Source organism: Capra hircus, chromosome 22 (assembly GCF_001704415.2).
Source record: "Capra hircus breed San Clemente chromosome 22, ASM170441v1, whole genome shotgun sequence".
Classification (NCBI taxonomy): domain Eukaryota; kingdom Metazoa; phylum Chordata; class Mammalia; order Artiodactyla; family Bovidae; genus Capra; species Capra hircus.
This window is the reverse complement of record NC_030829.1, coordinates 49,304,956-49,321,717: the sequence shown is the minus strand read 5'-3', so window position 1 is coordinate 49,321,717 and position 16,762 is coordinate 49,304,956. Positions and strand designations below refer to the sequence as shown.

Here is a 16,762-nt window from a genome sequence, read left to right as displayed (position 1 = left end):
CTGGCTATTATAAACAGTGCTGCGATGAACATTGGGGTACATGTGTCTCTTTCAATTCTGGTTTCCTTGGTGTGTATGCCCAGAAGTGGGATTGCTGGGTCATATGGTAGTTCTATTTGCAATTTTTTAAGGAATCTCCACACTGTTCTCCATAGTGGCTGTACTAGTTTGCATTCCCACCAACAGTGTAGGAGGGTTCCCTTTTCTCCACACCCTCTCCAGCATTTATTGCTTGCAGATTTTTGGATCGCAGCCATTCTGACTGGTGTGAAGTGGTACCTCATTGTGGTTTTGATTTGTATTTCTCTAATAATGAGTGATGTTGAGCATCTTTTCATGTGTTTGTTAGCCATCTGTTATCCTGTCATTTTTCTATTAATCACTCCCCTTCTCTTTCGGGGGCATTTTCATTTTGGCTGCAGCGTGGGGGCAGTGTTCACTTGAGAATAGGTCACAAGAATACTTAATGACTGCTTGTTGACTGAATGACCAGAAGATTGGAACTTTACTCACCTTCTTTCCCAAATGCAGGCCTGGAAACCCTGTCCTTGAGATCTGGCAGTTGGCTCTAGGTGTTCCACCTTTATTCCTGTCTCTCAGTCGCCTAGGTTGTTCTTGGGTGGTGGTGGCCAACTGCTGTAAGTTGGCAGTTGGCACAGTGAGTGCTGATGAGGCGGAAGTTTGAGGTCTAATCCCAGGGTACAGCCTCACCCTGGTTTGAGAGAAACCATGCTGCCCAGACTGTACTGTTAACTGGACGAGGGTAATGAGTGTCCTTGGGTACTCGATGTGTTTAGGGCAGATGGTTAACGTAATTAGGGGAGAAAAATGTATTGTAAATTTCCTGATGGGACAGTAATGTCATTTTTCATTTTTGTATTAGGGATGTAATTTTAAATTAGGATTAGGTTTGATTAGGTATTTGTTATTTATTCAAATGCTACAGACATCTTTGATGTCCAGAAATGACATTTTTGTTGTTTCTGTTTTGGATTCCTACGGCTTCTTGCTCTACATCTAAATTTTCCTTTTCGAGGCATGTATTTATATCACCCCCACAGTGCCTGGCACAGTGTCTTTATCATAGGAGATGCCTAAGCTTTGGCCTGAATGAATTGCTGGCCCTTTGACCATTCTTTCACCAAATAACTGTCGGTCACTTTTTCCTTTAAAATATTTCCTTAAGCTTTTATTTCATCCCTTCATCGCCACTATCATGACAGTATCTCCTTGGCATAATGTCACTATGTGAATTATTTTGTTCTCTTCATTGTATCACCTCTCGTTTGGGAGACTGAAGTTTGGTCTTGTCTCCATGGAATGGCATCTTTATCTGAAGAGTGATGGGAGGCACACAGGTCATCTTCTAGTCTCTGACACATGGCCCTTCTTCCCAATGGTTAGTATCCATTGTTTTCGGCTTACAGAAGTGAGGATTTCCTGTGGGTTCTCTTCTTACTTGCAAAGTCTATAGCCTGAGTTTGTCCAGACTCCATGTGCTTTTCCCCAGAGACATTATAGGAGTATTAATTTGAAAGAAGAAGCCTTTTTTCCTACTTCTCTGTGTTGGCTTTAGGTCAGATGCACACTTTTTCCCACTTACCTTTGCTAAGATTTGGCTGTCACTGGTTTCTTCAGTGTTTATGTCCAGTGTTAGACTAGAGAAGAGACTTAGAGTGCACATTTATTTAGGTTAACTCTGATCCAGTGGTGAATCTTAAACTACATATTTTTACAGTGTTGTAGCGAGAGAGCAGGTGTATGTGTCTGTGTCTGTGTGTGTGAGAGCCTAAGGACTGGGCACATAACCTTGGCCATAAAGGACCAGTGAGACACGGAATGCAGATTGATTACATAAGTCTCCTTAGAAATAGTTCTGAACTGGGCCACCTCTACACAGAGGGAGGGCAAGCTAGCGCATCCAATTTCTACCTGCCTGTGGGGTACTATTTGTTTCTGCCATTGCTCAGCGCTAGAGCCTTCCAGGGGGAACCCAAGTGAGATTTGCCTCAGAGATAGTTCCAGTTGTTGGCTGGGCTCAGGGGAAGAGGGAGGGACGCCTGCCCCCCAGCGAGAGGACATACTGTCTGTTCATGATGATCCTAGGAGGCTAATTAGCCTTTTTAACCCTAAGTTATTGTGTCTTAAAGGAAAGGAAGTTTGTTACTAATTTTCTAAGGAGAATAGTTAGCTAGGTGATCTTGTCGAATCTGTACTTTGAAATAAGATATTTTTGTATTTGTTAAATGTTTAAATCTGGAGAACCAGGAATAGATGATTCTATTCCCTTCCTTGTTAACTGTCTTTTAGATTATCTGTTTACTTTTACCCCTAAATGCTTGATTGTATGTTTCCTAAAGACATTTTCTTCTGTAACCACAGAACAGTCCTCACAGTCAGGAAATCAAATACTGGTACGCTGCTGTTATCTAATCCATAGTCCATCTAATCCCTAGTCCATCAACTGTTGTTCTCAGTGCTGGCTCTTATAGCTATTTTCTTCTCCAGGTCCAAGACCCAGTGTTATATGTAGTCTCCTTCAATCTGAAAGTCCTTAGAGAATTACTTTACATATGTGCTGAGATGTACACAGCTAGTCCTAGGAGGCTCTTGGCTCTCGACTTCTGATCTGACTTCCCCGTGCACTCTAGAGAAAGGTGGTGCCACCTTCAGAGTACAAGGATTGTGTTTGACTGGAACTCATTAGTGTAATTCAATTCTTCCACATTTTCATAGCTGTTAATAGGCTTGGTTGTCTTAAGTGGGTATGTGGGCCAAGGGAGGGAGACATATCTAATAGACAGGTGATGGTTAGACTCTGTATGTATTTTTGTTTCTTTTTCTGTGTGCTTAGTCAGTCAGTCATGTCCAGCTTTTTGCGACCCCATGGACTATAGTCCACCAGGCTCCTCTATCCATGGCGAGTCTCCCAGCAAGAATACTGGAGTGGATTGCCATGCCCTCCTCCAGGGGATCTTCCCAACCTAGGGATCAAACCCGGGTCTCCCACATTGCAGGTGGATTCTTCACCGTCTAAGCTACCAGGGAAGCCCTTGTTTTTCTATGCGTATTTTAAATTGCTTAGGTCACTAAATGATCCTCCTTGGTTCCACTCATTTTTTTTCCTGATTCTCAGAATCAGTTTTTATTATTCAGTGAAAATGTGGAAAATGGTGTTGATAACAGATTTGGTTTTATCTATGGTTCTTTTTTTCCTCTGTTCTTTGAGGGGTGAACTCACTATGGATTCCCATTTACAAATTCATGTATCATGTAATTACTAATCTAAGTCAACTGGAAAGTGACATTTAGTTGTTTAAAGGCACAGGTTACCTGTTGCATTGCAGTAAATGCCACACTTTATTTTTGCACGTGGGAAGTCAAGAAATAATGCATTTTTAAATTTTCTGTTGCTCTTTGCAGATAGAAGTTCTTGTGATTTTGTCACTTATAAGTCTTTGTGACCCTGAGATGTTTCCCAGCACCGATGACCAGTTCTCTGATTCTCTGGATCCCAGCTTGGTGTTCAGCAGTTCAGTTTTCATGCTAACTACTCAGAGTTAGTGCGGACTCTACAGGATGAGGACAGTCCCACAGAACTGCCCCTGCGTCACATTCCAGTCACGAGTGTCCTTGACTGACTGACTATAAATCAGAGGTTCCTACGAGCCCCTCTTTAGGTTCAAACATTTGCGAGAATGATTCATAGAACTCAAGACTATACGTGAGTTTACTGGCGTATTGTAAAGGATACAACTCAAGCACAGCCAAATGGAAGTGAAGCGTAGGGCAAGGTATGGGAGGAGGTGTTGCCGTACGCCAGTGCCCTTCAAGGTGCCACCCTCCCAGCACCTCAGTGTGTTCACTGACCCAGAAGCCCTCTGGATCTCAGTGTTCAGGGGGTTTCATAGAATTTCATCTCCAGCTCCATGCCCCCATCTTGGAGCTTGGTGGGTGAGGCTGAAAGTTCTTTCTGGTCATTTGGTCTTACTGCTGGCCAGTCCCATCGTGAGGCTTTCTAGGGATCCCACTCTAGAAATTCACTAACCTAAATTCAGGTCTGGTCAAAAGAGGCTCGGTAAGAATAACAAAAGACACTTCTGTCACTCAGAAAATTCCAAAGGTTTTGGGAGCTCTGTGCTGGGAACCAGGGGCAAAGACCAAATGTATTTTTTTATTGTTGCATAGGCACTGTAAGGTGTCTACCCCTGACTAGCATTACCATTCATTTTAGAACTGTGAGAAGTGGAAGCAGAAGAGTTTACCTATGTCATTATGGAGCTAAGTGCACAGAGTGCCTGTGTCACTGACAAAGCCAAAGTGGAAAAACTTGAGTAGCTGTAGAAATACAGTTTGTGAGTACATAACGCGAAATAAGTTATACATTAGAAATTTTATTTATAGTAGGCAGCAGTTTTGGAAAAACCACAGTATATAGCCTGTATATGAGGTAGGTATAACTTTTTTAAAATAAATGATTATTGAAAATCTAAAGTGACCAACATCAATTCAGAAAATTAGTGGCTATATTATGGAAGGATTCAGGTAAGGGTCCCTGCTGTAGTCTTATTTGTAAAAGCTCTGATTTGTTGAAATGCTACTTGGATAGAGCTTTTCAGGATTGTGTCTGGTGGGTAGATTGACTAGATACAGAGATGTCTTTACCAGAATTTATGCTGAATGTTTGCAGGCCTCTGAGGGGTGAATGAGCCATCTCTCACTCTGCACAGCTTATGCTTCTCTGGGTTTGAAGCACACAGACTGAGCTCTGTGGCTTCATGATAGATTTCTTGGAAAGGGAGGGGTCTTAGGAGAGGGGGTGGTCTCAGAGGGCTCAGGGAAGAGGCTGGTGAGAGGAGTGGAGGCAGTTGTGGTGGGACATCAAGCATGATTTGGCTTCTCTCCAAGCCTCTTCAGTCTCACCAGCCAGTAGATAAACCTGACTTGCTTTCAGGTTCATCTGAACTGGGCTGGCTTAGGCTCCAAGGAGCCTCGGGTAAGTGGGCCATCCATGGCCCTGCCAAGTTGGTCCTTATCTCTGAAATCCCTGTTTTAAGAAGTTAGAGCTGTGTGGAAAGAGATACAGGGCTCACGAGTTGAATGGTGACATATTTAGCCAGAATTGCATTTATTCTTGCCTCATGCCCTGCATTTAGAGATCCAGGGATCTTAACTTTTTTTTTTTCCACCCTCAGATTACACAGATCTGATGTTTTAACATATGTGGAGTGCGTGTGTGTGAGCGAGGGACTTTTTTCCAGAACCCACATTTCTCTCGGGAGCAGTGTCTATGTCACACAGGCTTCTCATAGCCAAATCTGTCATCCCTGTTTTAGCTCCTGCCTTCCCAGCTCAATTGTTTATTCTCTTTCTCTCTCTCTCCCCTCCTCCCTTCCCCGTTCCCTCCGTTCACCCTCCCCCCACCCCCGCTTTTTTTTTTTTTTTTTCAGCTGACTCCATGGAGAATGAAATGAATCTTTCATTTGCTCCCCTCAGCAGTGGCCTTCTAAGGCTTAACTCCCACTTATTCAAAACTCCTGGGACTGACTCTTGCAGGGATGTGCTTCTCAGTAACTTCTTGAATGAAGGGCATAAGCCAAGGGGGATTTATGAGGAGGGCAGTGTACCTCAGCCCTTGGCTATTTTAAAGGGAGAGTGGATAGCAGAGATTCAGTGGTGAAAGTGAAAATTTGACTTTGCAAATGTAGCATTGGTCTTCCCTGGTGGCTCAGCGGTAAGGAATCTGCCTGCTGTGCAGGAGACTTGTAGGAGACACGGGTTTGATCCCTGGGTCAGGAACATCCTCATGAGTATGAAACGGCAGCTCACTCCCGTGTTCTTACCTGGGATATGCTATGGACAGAGGAGCCTGGTGCGCTGCAGTCCATGAGGCAGCAAAACAGTCAGACTCAATGAAACGACTAAGCAACAATGTAGTATTAACTTCAGTTACTAAGGAAACTTGCCCTTGATGATTAGTTACATTGATAAAAGAACCTGTATCATTTTTATATATCGGATTAATTTTTGGTTTTTATATAAATATTATGGAAGATTTTATAATGTTCGTGTAATGTGGTTCTCTGCATGTTATGCTTTTCCTTAAAGCCAATTTTTCTCTTTGTGATACCTGAAAATGAGGGGGGGGGAAGACCACAGATCTTAGAGGTTTGTTGTATTAGAATGGCAGGTCTCAAACTGTTTGCTCTTAGGATCCTTTTATACTCTTTAAAAATTATTAAAGACCCCAGAGTGCTTTACTGGTCAATATTTGTTGTATTAGAAACGAAAGCTGAGAAATAAAATACATTAATTCATTCTAAAATAATAAAATAATTCTCTATTAACATAAGTAACCTTTTAAATGAAAAATAGCTATTTTCCAAAACAAAGAAATTAGGAGAGTGGGATTGTTTTACATGTTCAAAAATTTGAAAATGTCTGGCTGAATCGAGACAGCTGGGTTCTCAGATCTGGTTCTGCATTTGTTCTGTTGCGACTGACTGTTTTGTTGTTGACTTTTTATATTGTTGAAGTACATGGAGAATGTAGTTGGAAGAGACAGGAGTGTTTTAACATCCTTTTCATATAATTGTGGGTATTCGTTGGTATTATACCAAAACTCTGGTATACAAGGTTAATGGTTACAGAGAGCTTGAACCCGTTATCAAGGAACTTTTTGTATTCTGTTTCATTGAAATCCATTGGTCTGTCTGGCACTTTGAATGGCTGTTTAACCCATACAGGAATTTGGCTTTTTAAAAGGGTCTCAAGGACCCTCAGGGGTTCCAGGACCACCCTTTAAGAACTGCTGTCATAGAATCTGGAAGAGGTCCTAAAGATGAACTCAGGCCCATCTCTCTTCTCTCTGGAGTAAGAGGGGTTATGGAAGAAGCTCTGGGAGAACATTTGGTAATGCAGCTAGTTGCCCACGAGCTGTGGCTAGCCTTTAGGCCTCTCTACACGTAGCTTCAGCGCCTCTGTTGTGCTTGGTGCTGGGCTCACTTGCATTGCCTTTTGGAAGAGTTGTCCCCTGTGGCCCAGCTCCTTGGAGGCCTGGGTATGTTTGTTCATCTTTCTTTCTTTATTTTGTCTTAATTGCTGAAAGTCTCATTTGAGTTCCGAAAAACATATTTCGATCTCTGTCAGTTTAGCTTCTGTGACTGCTTATGTGTATTAAATGTTTTAAAGTAACTGAAAGATAAACAAAAGGCATTTGGGCAGCTTGGAATTTTGAAGTAACACTTTAGATTTTCATCTTGCACAGGAAAGGTGTTTAGAAATAACTTTAAAGATCCATAGTTGATCTCTCACAGCAGATTGAAGAATCTTGTAATAGATACCCAGGAATTTCTATATATGAACTGAACTCTCTTCTCCCCCTCTTTGATTCTTTGACTAATAGGTTTCTTTGAAGGGCTGTTGCTTCAAGTTTTGGGCTGAATGTTGGCTTGCTCTGAAAACTTCCCTCCCCTTGTATGTTAGCGTAAATGCATGGTTTTGTTTATATTTTTAATGGAGAAAAGATGTGAGTGGTACTTGCTGTTAAATTGCTTTGAGAGCACTTGAGGAAATGTAGTATTACTCAGGGTCACCAAAATTAATAAGGATATGGCAGTTGGGAATGGATTATTTTATATCAAAGGCAAGATCAGGATGCTGCTGAGGACTACTAAGACGTCTCTGGAATTTCACCAGCTGCCTGTCCGGTGAAGCCGTGTGTGTTTGCAGTTTTCAGTGTCGACTGTTCAGGGATGGTCAGCTTTGTGAACAAAGGCTGTGTGTGTGTGTGTGTGTGTGTGTGTGTGATGGTCAGCTTTATGAACAAAAGCTTCTGTGTGTGTGTATGTGTGTGTGTCTTTGTTTCCTTCTGTGTATCTCCCCGTGTGTGTGTGTGTGTGTGTGTGTGTTTGTTTCCTTCTGTGTATCTCCCCGCCAAGGGTGTGTCTGAGGGCTGTGCACACATGATTAATTCCACTGGTTCTTGGTCAGGCAGCACTTTACAGACAGGTGTCCTTGTCTTTTAATTTAGCAGGGCAGAAAACTCTCTTCCCTCACTGTCAAGGTTGATGTGAGAGGCTCACTGGGTTTGGCTGTGTGTTTCTTCATAATTATAGCTTCCTTTTAGCAAACCCAATATGATGATGTTGTTCAGTCACTCAGTCATGTCCAACTCTTTGTGACCCCATAGACTGCAGCACGCCAGGCTTCCCTGTCCTTCACTATCTCCTGGAGTTTGCTCAGACTCATGTCCATTGAGTCAGTGATGTCATCCAACCATCTCATCCTCTGCTGCCTTCTTTTGCCTTCAATCTTTCCCAGCATCAGGGTCTTTTCCAATGAGTCAGCTCTTTGCATCAGGTAGCCAAAGTATTAGAGCTTCAGCGTCAACATCATTCCTTCCAATGAATATTCAGGGTTGATATCTTTTAGGTTTGACTGGTTTGATCTCCTTAATGTCCAAGGGACTTTCAAGAGTGTTCTCCAACACAACAGTTCAAAAGTAAACCCAATATATTAAACTATAAAGGTTAACATATTATTTAGGGATTGAATATTTACCTATCAAAGTGGTTCTGTTTGGAGTTCCTTTAAATAGCTAGTTCTCCAGTTTCATTAAAATAGAATTTGATTCCCAGAATTTGCTCTGTAGGAATACAGGTCATTTTTAAGGTGCAGCAACACCCAAGTCACTCTCCTGGTATGTCTGTGTCTTAGAAGCAGCGCTCCTCTTCACTGAAGATTGAAGCAGTGTCTCTCATGGGATGAGGAGGAAATGGGGAAATGCATTTTTTTCGTATCAACTTTTTTCTCCTGTCTGGTTTCCACTGTGTGTATGGACCACAGCTTCTTCACCCATTCATCTGCCGGTGCACATCTAGGTTGCTTCCATGGTCTAGCTGCTGTAATAGTGCTGCAGTGAACACTGGGGCACATGTGTCTCTTTCAGTTCTCATTTCCTCGGGGTACATGCCTAGGAGTAGGATTGCTGGGTCATGTGGTGGTTTTATTCCTAGTGTTTTAAGGAGTATCCATACCATCTTACATAGTAGCTGTATCAATTTACATTCCCTACCAGCAATGCAAGAGGGCTCCTTTTCTCCACACCCTCTCCAGCATTTATTGTTCGTAGACTTTTTAATGATCCCCTTTCTAACTGTTGTGAGGTGGTATCTCATGGTGGTTTTGATTTGCATTTCTCTAATAATAAGCACTGTTGAGCATTTTTTCATGTGTTTTTTTAAGCCGTCTGTATGTCTTCTTTGGAGAAGTGTCTTTTTAGGTCTTTTTCCCACTTTTGCTTGGATTGTTTTTCTGGTATTGAGTTGTATGAGCTGCTTGTATATTTTGGAAATTAATTCTTTGTCAGTTGTTTCACTTGCTGTTATTCACTTGCTATTATTTTCTCCCATTCTGAGGGTTGTCTTTTCACCTTGTTTGTAGTTTCCTTTGCTGTACAAAAGCTTTTAAGTTTAACTAGATCTCACTTACTTATTTTTGTTTTTATTTCCATTACTCTAAGAGGTGGGTCATAGAACATCTTGCTTTGATTTATGTTGAGTGTTCTGCCTATGTTTTCCTCTAAGAGTCTTATAGTTTCTGGTCTTACATTTAGGTCTTTAATCCATTTTGAGTTTATCTTTGTGTATGACATCAGGAAGTGTTCTAATTTCATTCTTTTGCACATAGCTGTCCAGTTTTCCTAGCACCACTTATTGAAGAGGCTGTCTTTGTCCCATTGTATACTCTTGCCTCCTTTGTCAAAACTAAAGTACCCATGGGTGTGTGGGTTTATCTTGCCTATCTTGTTCCATTGGTCTGTATTTCTGTTTTTGTGCCAGTACCATGCTGTCTTGATGATTGTAGCTTTTTTAGTATAGTCTGAAGTCAGGAAGGTTGATTCCTCCGGCTCCATTCTTCTTTCTCAAGACTTCTTTGGCTATCTGGGTCTTTTGGGTTTCCATATGACTTGTGAAATTTTTTATTCTGAAAAAGTAAAAGTGAGTCTTCCCTGGTGGTTCAGAGGGTAAAGCATCTGCCTGCAATGCGGGAGACCTCAGTTCGATACCTGGGTCAGGAAGATCCCCTGGATAAGGAAATGGCAACTCACTCCAGTATTCTTGCCTGGAGGATCCCATGGACGGAGGAGCCTGGTAGGCTATAGTCCACGGGGTTGCAAAGAGTTGGACGTGACTGAGCGACTTCACTTTCACTTTTCACTTTTGCATTGAATCTGTAGATTGCATTTGGTAGTATAGTCATTTTCGCAATATTGATTTACCTGCCCAGGAACATGGACTGTCTCTCTATCTGTTTATGTCATCTTTGATTTCTTTCATCAATGTCTTATAATTTTTCATATACAGGTCTTTTGTCTCCTTAGATAGGTTTATTCCTAGATATTTTATTCTTTTTGTTGCATTGGTGAATGGGATTGATTACTTAATTTCTCTTTCTGGTTTTTTATTGTTAGTATATAGGAATGAAGTGATTTCTGTGTATTGACCTTGTATCCCATGACTTTGCTAAATTCACTGATTAGCTCTAGTAATTTCCTGATAGTTTCTTTGGGGTTTTTTATGTATAGTATCACGTCATCTGCAAATAATGAGAGTTTTAGTTTTTCTTTTCCAATCTGGAATTCCTTTTATTTCCTTTTCTTCTCTAATTGCCGTAGCTAGGACTTCCAAAACTATGTTGAATAATAGTGCTGAGAATGGACACCCTTGTCTTGTCCCTGAACTTAGAGGGAATGCTCTTAGTTTCTCACCATTGAGAATAATGTTTTCTGTGGGCTGATCATATATGGCCTTTACTGTGTTAAGGTAGGTTCTTTCTATGCCCATTTTTTTAAAGCATTTTTTATCATAAATGGGTGTTGAACTTTGTCAAAGGCTGTTTCTACATCTGTTGAGGTCATATGGTTATTTTTCAGTTTGTTAATATGGTGTACCACATTAATCGATTTGTGTGTATTGAAGAATCCTTGCGTCCCTGGAGTAAACCTGACTTGATCATGGTATATGAGCTTTTTAATGTGTTGTTGAATTCTGTTTGCTAGAATTTTGTTGAGGATTTTTGCATCTATATTCATCAGTAATGCTGGCCTGTAATTTTCTTTTTTGTGTGTTGTCTTTGCCTGGTTTTGGTATCAGGGTGATTGTGGCCTCGTAGAATGAGTTTGGAATTGTTTGGAAGGCGGATTCTTAACCATAGGCCCAGGCCCGCCAGGAAAGTCCCCAAGAGCTAATTTTTAAAATCAGGGCTGCTTTCCCCGTGTTCTGAAAGGCTATGCCCACATGGAAGTGTGTGTGTCGGGGCGGAGCCCCTTAGAGACAAAGTGCAGCTGGCTGTGCTGCTGCCTACAGGATCAGCTTTTCCTCTGCCATTTTCCCTTTGTTGCTTTTTTGAAGGTGATCAGTAACAGCCAAACCTGCCCCTTAAGTAGTTAGTGTGGCTCTGAAGAGCTGAGAAAAGAATTCATTGTGTTGTCTGTGTAAAGAAATCTAGTGGCCTGTAGAAGGGAGGGAAAGAGAAAAACCAAATTTGGTGCGACTTAAGAAAGCCATTTGGAGAAGGCGATGGCACCCCACTCCAGTACTCTTGCCTGGAAAATCCCATGGACGGCGGAGCCTGGTGAGCTGTAGTCCATGGGGTCCCTGGGAGTCGGACACGACTGAGCGACTTCACTTTCACTTTTCACTTTCATGCATTGGAGAAGGAAATGGCAACCCACTCCAGTGTTCTTGCCTGGAGAATCCCAGGGGCAGGGGAGCCTGGTGGGCTGCCGTCTATGTGGTCGCAGAGTTGGACACGATTGAAGTGACTTAGCAGTAGCAGCAGCAGCAGCAGCAGCAAGAGAGCCATTACTTGCCAGTTTTTTCTCTGATATGGGCATCTGATGGCCTGGGTACTATTTTAAAAGTGTCCTCTTTTTTAAAATAGTTTTAAGAGGGGGGCTGGATCAATGTCTTTCATAGTCTTAACAACATATGTGGTGGTTGAATGTTTAATTGACGTTTGCTTCTGTCTGTCAGGAGCTTGGGGCTGAGATGGTTTTAAAGATGTTTGTTAACTGGGTTTGCAGGAAGCTTTTCCTTGTTATTGCTAACCTCTAAGTGATTGTCATTTTTCCATCACCACACAATTTCTTCTGTAAAATGCCAGGAATTCAGATTACCTAAAGGTACTTGCTAATTAAAAATTGTTCTCTAAAAGCCACTCCATAATTAGCCAGGCACACAGCAAAATAACTTACCTCAAGCAGTGTAGAATGAAACAGGGGGTTTATGCTGATTATGAACAGTGACTTCCAAACAGAGTAATGAATTATCATTATACTAATATTCAGAAATAAATTTCACTTCTAAACCTGCTGATATTTGATTGGTTTGCTACTTCCTTTTTCAAACCTAATGAACTAAAGACATAGATTTCCCTCAGAGACTTGGAATTTGCTTTGTCAGTGAATGGTAGCTCATCATTAGTTATATTGATGTGTATTTGTGTGTCACTTTTCTTCCCTGTACTTTAATGCCCTTTGTAAATGTTTTTGCAAGTGTGTTATTAATGCAAAAATTTGAATTCTATTACTGAACCATCCACAGCTGCTCTTTGCTTTTGTTGTCTTCAGAGGCTAAGTATGTGACCTGTCAGGATACACACGCTCATTATTCCTGTGCTTTTTAACTGAGCAGTCTTAAATTCTGGTTTTCCAAAATTCTAAAGGATCCAGTTTGCTTTGTTTTGTTTCTGTTTCTATTCTGGAGAACATAGAAGTTCTGTTTCAAATTGTGTCTGAACTTTAAGAGATTCCAGGTCTAGAATGGTATTTGTGTTGAATAATTGAGATACTTGTGTTTCTTTCTTTTTTTTCTAATTTTGGGAGGGAATTTTAGGATGACCTGATTCTGGATGTGGTTGTCTACAGCTGTTTGTCTTACGAAAGATTATTTATCTTGTGCCCCTCTTCCCCACATTTTGTAATAAAAAATTTGAAATATACCAAAAAATGGAAAGAACTGGTGAATGTTCACATTAATATTTTGTTGTATTTGCTGTATCACAAAGCAGCTAGCTTTCTCTTTATCCTGTTTTTTTCTCTTCACTCAAGAAGAAAGGACTTTTGCTAATAGTAAAATGGAGAGAGAGAGGTGGACAAACATGCGCAGTGCCTGACACATACTAAATATAATAGAGCAAGCAGATTGGCAGGAGAGAGTGAATGTGAATAGGAGTGATTTGAATAGGACAGGCTTCTAGCTCTAGGATACAAAGAAACAGTTCCCAGCTAAATCCCTGCCACTAGGGGCTTACTACTGGGTCAGGAGGTAAGAAACCAAAGAAGGCAAACACTTTGCCAAGTAACTCATATGAAGCCTTCAGTGAAGGTCAGCCTGGTCAGCATGGCTGCTGGAGTTCAGAAGAGGGAACGTGATCCCAGAAGACTGGCGCAGTGGACAAAGGCTTCTTGGAAGAAATGGAGCTGGAACTGGGCCACGAGCTAGGGCAGAGCCTGAGAGCTGAGCTGTGGGCGCGGGCGTTCTGAGGCTCCCTACCTGCTCGGGAGGAGTGACAGTGTGATGAGTAGTCAGTTGCCTGTAAGCATTTTATTCAGGTGATGGGAGAATGGACCATCTTCCTTGTCATGCTCCAAGATAGGGCCTTCTCCTTATTTCCTGAGCACTCGCAGCTCCTCCAGGACCTCGCCTTTGCTGCTTGCTCTGCCTGGACACAGTCCCTGCAGATGTCTGTGTGGCTCTCTGTTCCTTCTGGCTTCTGCTCAGTGAGAACTTTCCTGTCCCCATTCCCCACCCCCACCTCCGCCACACTATATAAGATAATAGCTTCTGGCACACACCACCTTCTGACATACTTTTCTCTACTTTGTACTGTGTCCCCGAAACCTGAGTGCCTGCTATTATATATGCATGTATATATATATCTACGGAGATGCAAAGAGTTGGTGCTCAGTTCAGTTCAGTTCAGTCACTCAGTTGTGTCTGACTTTTTGTAACCCCATGAATTGCAGTATGCGAGGCCTCCCTGTCCATCACCAACTCCCAGAGTTTACCCAAACTCAAGTCCATTGAGTTGGTGATGCCATCCAACCATCTTATCCTCTGTCGTCCCCTTCTCCTCCTGCCCTCAAATCTTTCCCAGCATCAGGGTCTTTTCAAATGAGTCAGCTCTTCGCATGAGGTGGCCAAAGTATTGGAGTTTCAGCTTCAGCATCAGTCCTTCCAGTGAACATTCAGGACTGATTTCCTTTAGGATGGACTGGTTGCATCTCCTTGCAGTCCAAGGGACTCTCAAGAGTCTTCTCCAACACCACAGTTCAAAAGTATCAATTCTTTGGTGCTCAGCTTTCCTTATAGTCCAACTCTCACATCCATACGTGACTACTGGAAAAACCATAGCCTTGACTTGAGTTGGTGCTCAGGAAGCAGTTAATGCATGAAGGAATGAACCAATGGAGATTCTGAAGTATATAGGGTGTTTGGACAAGAAAATACTTTAAAGGGACCAAACAAGCAGGTAAGAGAGTCTTGAGCTGGGCAGAGAGTCACCACAGTATGTCTTAGGGCCAGTGTCCTTGTGGGAAAGGTTGAGATTTTAGGTATGCTTAGCTCCATACCTAACCAGAGTATTCATCCTTGACATTTTCTCTTTTTGAAAAATGTGTGTTCCTAAGTGAATCCTTTGGTGATTCTATTGCCTCTTGTCCTCCTCCCAGGACCCCTGCAGTGGACCATGAGACGGTAATGTCCACTGAGGACCTCTGGGAGCCATGTCAGACGAATCCGCCTCAGGGAGCGATCCAGACCTGGACCCAGACGTGGAGCTGGAGGATGCGGAAGAGGAGGAGGAGGAGGAGGAGGAGGTGGCAGTGGAGGAGCATGGCAGGGATGATGGGGAAGACCTGCTGGATGGTGAGTGACTCTCGTGAGTGACCACGGTTGCTTCCCTTTCCTCTATTAAATTTTTTGCTGAGACGGCTGGGTGTTTGCGGTTGGATTTCTCAGGTCATCCATCGTGAGAAGGCAAAGTCTGAAACACAGCGACAGTGAATCCATATGCGCTTCCCCAGGAAATGAATTGTGCCTCTGTGTGAGCTTCACTCTGGTGCTGAAGGGACCTTTAGCCCTCACCTCATCTTTGGCCATGTGCACACTTAGGTCCACACATTTGAGAGTGGAGCATACTTGTTGAAGTCGTGCAGCGAGTCAGTGGCAGAGTTCCTGTGGTGAGACTTTGTGGTCTGGTGACCACAAACCCATCAGGGGTAACTGTGGGTGGCCTCTGAGTTTCCTCAGTTACATTCACGATTCTGCTTCTGTGAACCTGAGGACGTTATTTGGGGAGAGGTTCTTGATGGGTTCAGAAATCTTACCCCGTCTCCTGCAGTGCTGGTCTGCCGCTCAGCCACTTCAGGCAACCATAAATTGTTCCACTGGGGAGAGAACTGCCCCTGTGTAGCTGCTAGACCCCTGCTGGACTCCTGTTTGGTTTGCTTGGCTCACCCTTTCTTTATTCCCAACTTGGTTTTTTTTTTTTTTTTTTTGGTTACCAAGCAGATATTTATTGTTTACATACCGGGTTTTATTTTCATGACCACAGGCTTTCGGTTTTTATCCCTCATTTGCCTGATATCCAACAGATCGTGAGGATTGCCACTTTGCCGTGGCCAGCAATAGACAAATATCCAAGACCCGCTGCTCCTACAGTCCACCACGATGCCATAGTTCACATTGGGGTTATTGGTGTCTGTAGCTTCAATGTCAGTAACTCGTGCCAAGTACCTTTGAAACTTCTTCTCTTTGGAGAGCCATCCATACTTATTTCGGATTATGACAACAGAAAAGTATAAAAGTGAGACAGCAGCAGCCAGAAGGCTGATGACGATAATTTGACATGAGTTGGTGTTCAGAATTCGGGGACACCCCACTGGAGAGGTGCTGAAATGCCAGGAAGCAGGAAAAAGACAGGAGATGCCAATCCTCCCCATGCTCATGGGTCAGAGGTCAGGCAAGGCTCTGGGAATCAGTCCTCGCACACCATCACCACAGTCCTCCTGGCGTTAGAGCCCTCCTATTCTGCTCAGCTACGTCCGACTCGGAGGCCGGGGCTCCCGGGAGTGGGGACTCGGGGGTGGAGTGCATCACGGCCACCGCAGCGAGGTGGTGCCGGCAGCACCGACATGACTTCCCGGCGGTGGGCGTCGGGGGGGATAGCTTCCCAGGAGCTCCGCTCCTTTCCGGTAGCAGCCCCCCACTCCTCCACCACCCGAGACACGTCACCGGGAGCGCCTAGTCCCAACTTGTTGAAGTGGCATTAGACTTTTTCTTTCATCATTAGTCTAGCGTTAGGTCATCTGACCAGCGTCTCAGTCAATGCTGGCCCTTCATGGCACAGGATTTAGTCGTTTGTAAGCTTCCTGTTATCCTAGGAGTAAAATGTGCCTTTTTATAAGACACCAGTATTCAGTTTTATACCTGAAATTGCAGTAGATTGTCATTCCTTGGACCTGCTGGAGCCTGGTGAAGATGCACTCCTGTCATCCTCCAGATTCCAGGAGAATAAACATCTCTCCTTTTTCTTTGTTGATGTTAATGTCTTTAGTTCTCAATCATCCTAACAGCTGCCATACAGTTCAGGGATCGATTTTCTTTCACGTAAACTATCGAGAAGTCTCTGCCCCATTTTCAGTTTACTTCTGGCAGGCAAATTACCATTTCACTCCCTGCCCTCACCCAGACCG

The 16,762-nt window shown here is 43.0% G+C and overlaps 1 protein-coding gene across 1 annotated transcript in view; it reads left to right on the top strand.

Annotated features, from left to right (window-relative positions):
• Window positions 1-16,762, top strand: part of RAD54L2 (RAD54-like 2 (S. cerevisiae)) — an 86,373-nt gene that overhangs the window by 23,457 nt on the left and 46,154 nt on the right. Inside the window, exon 2 of the mRNA XM_018038216.1 lies at window positions 14,738-14,933. Within this exon, the coding sequence (XP_017893705.1) occupies window positions 14,792-14,933 (142 nt within the window). The 5' untranslated portion in view covers window positions 14,738-14,791. The remainder of the gene's footprint in view (window positions 1-14,737; window positions 14,934-16,762) is intronic.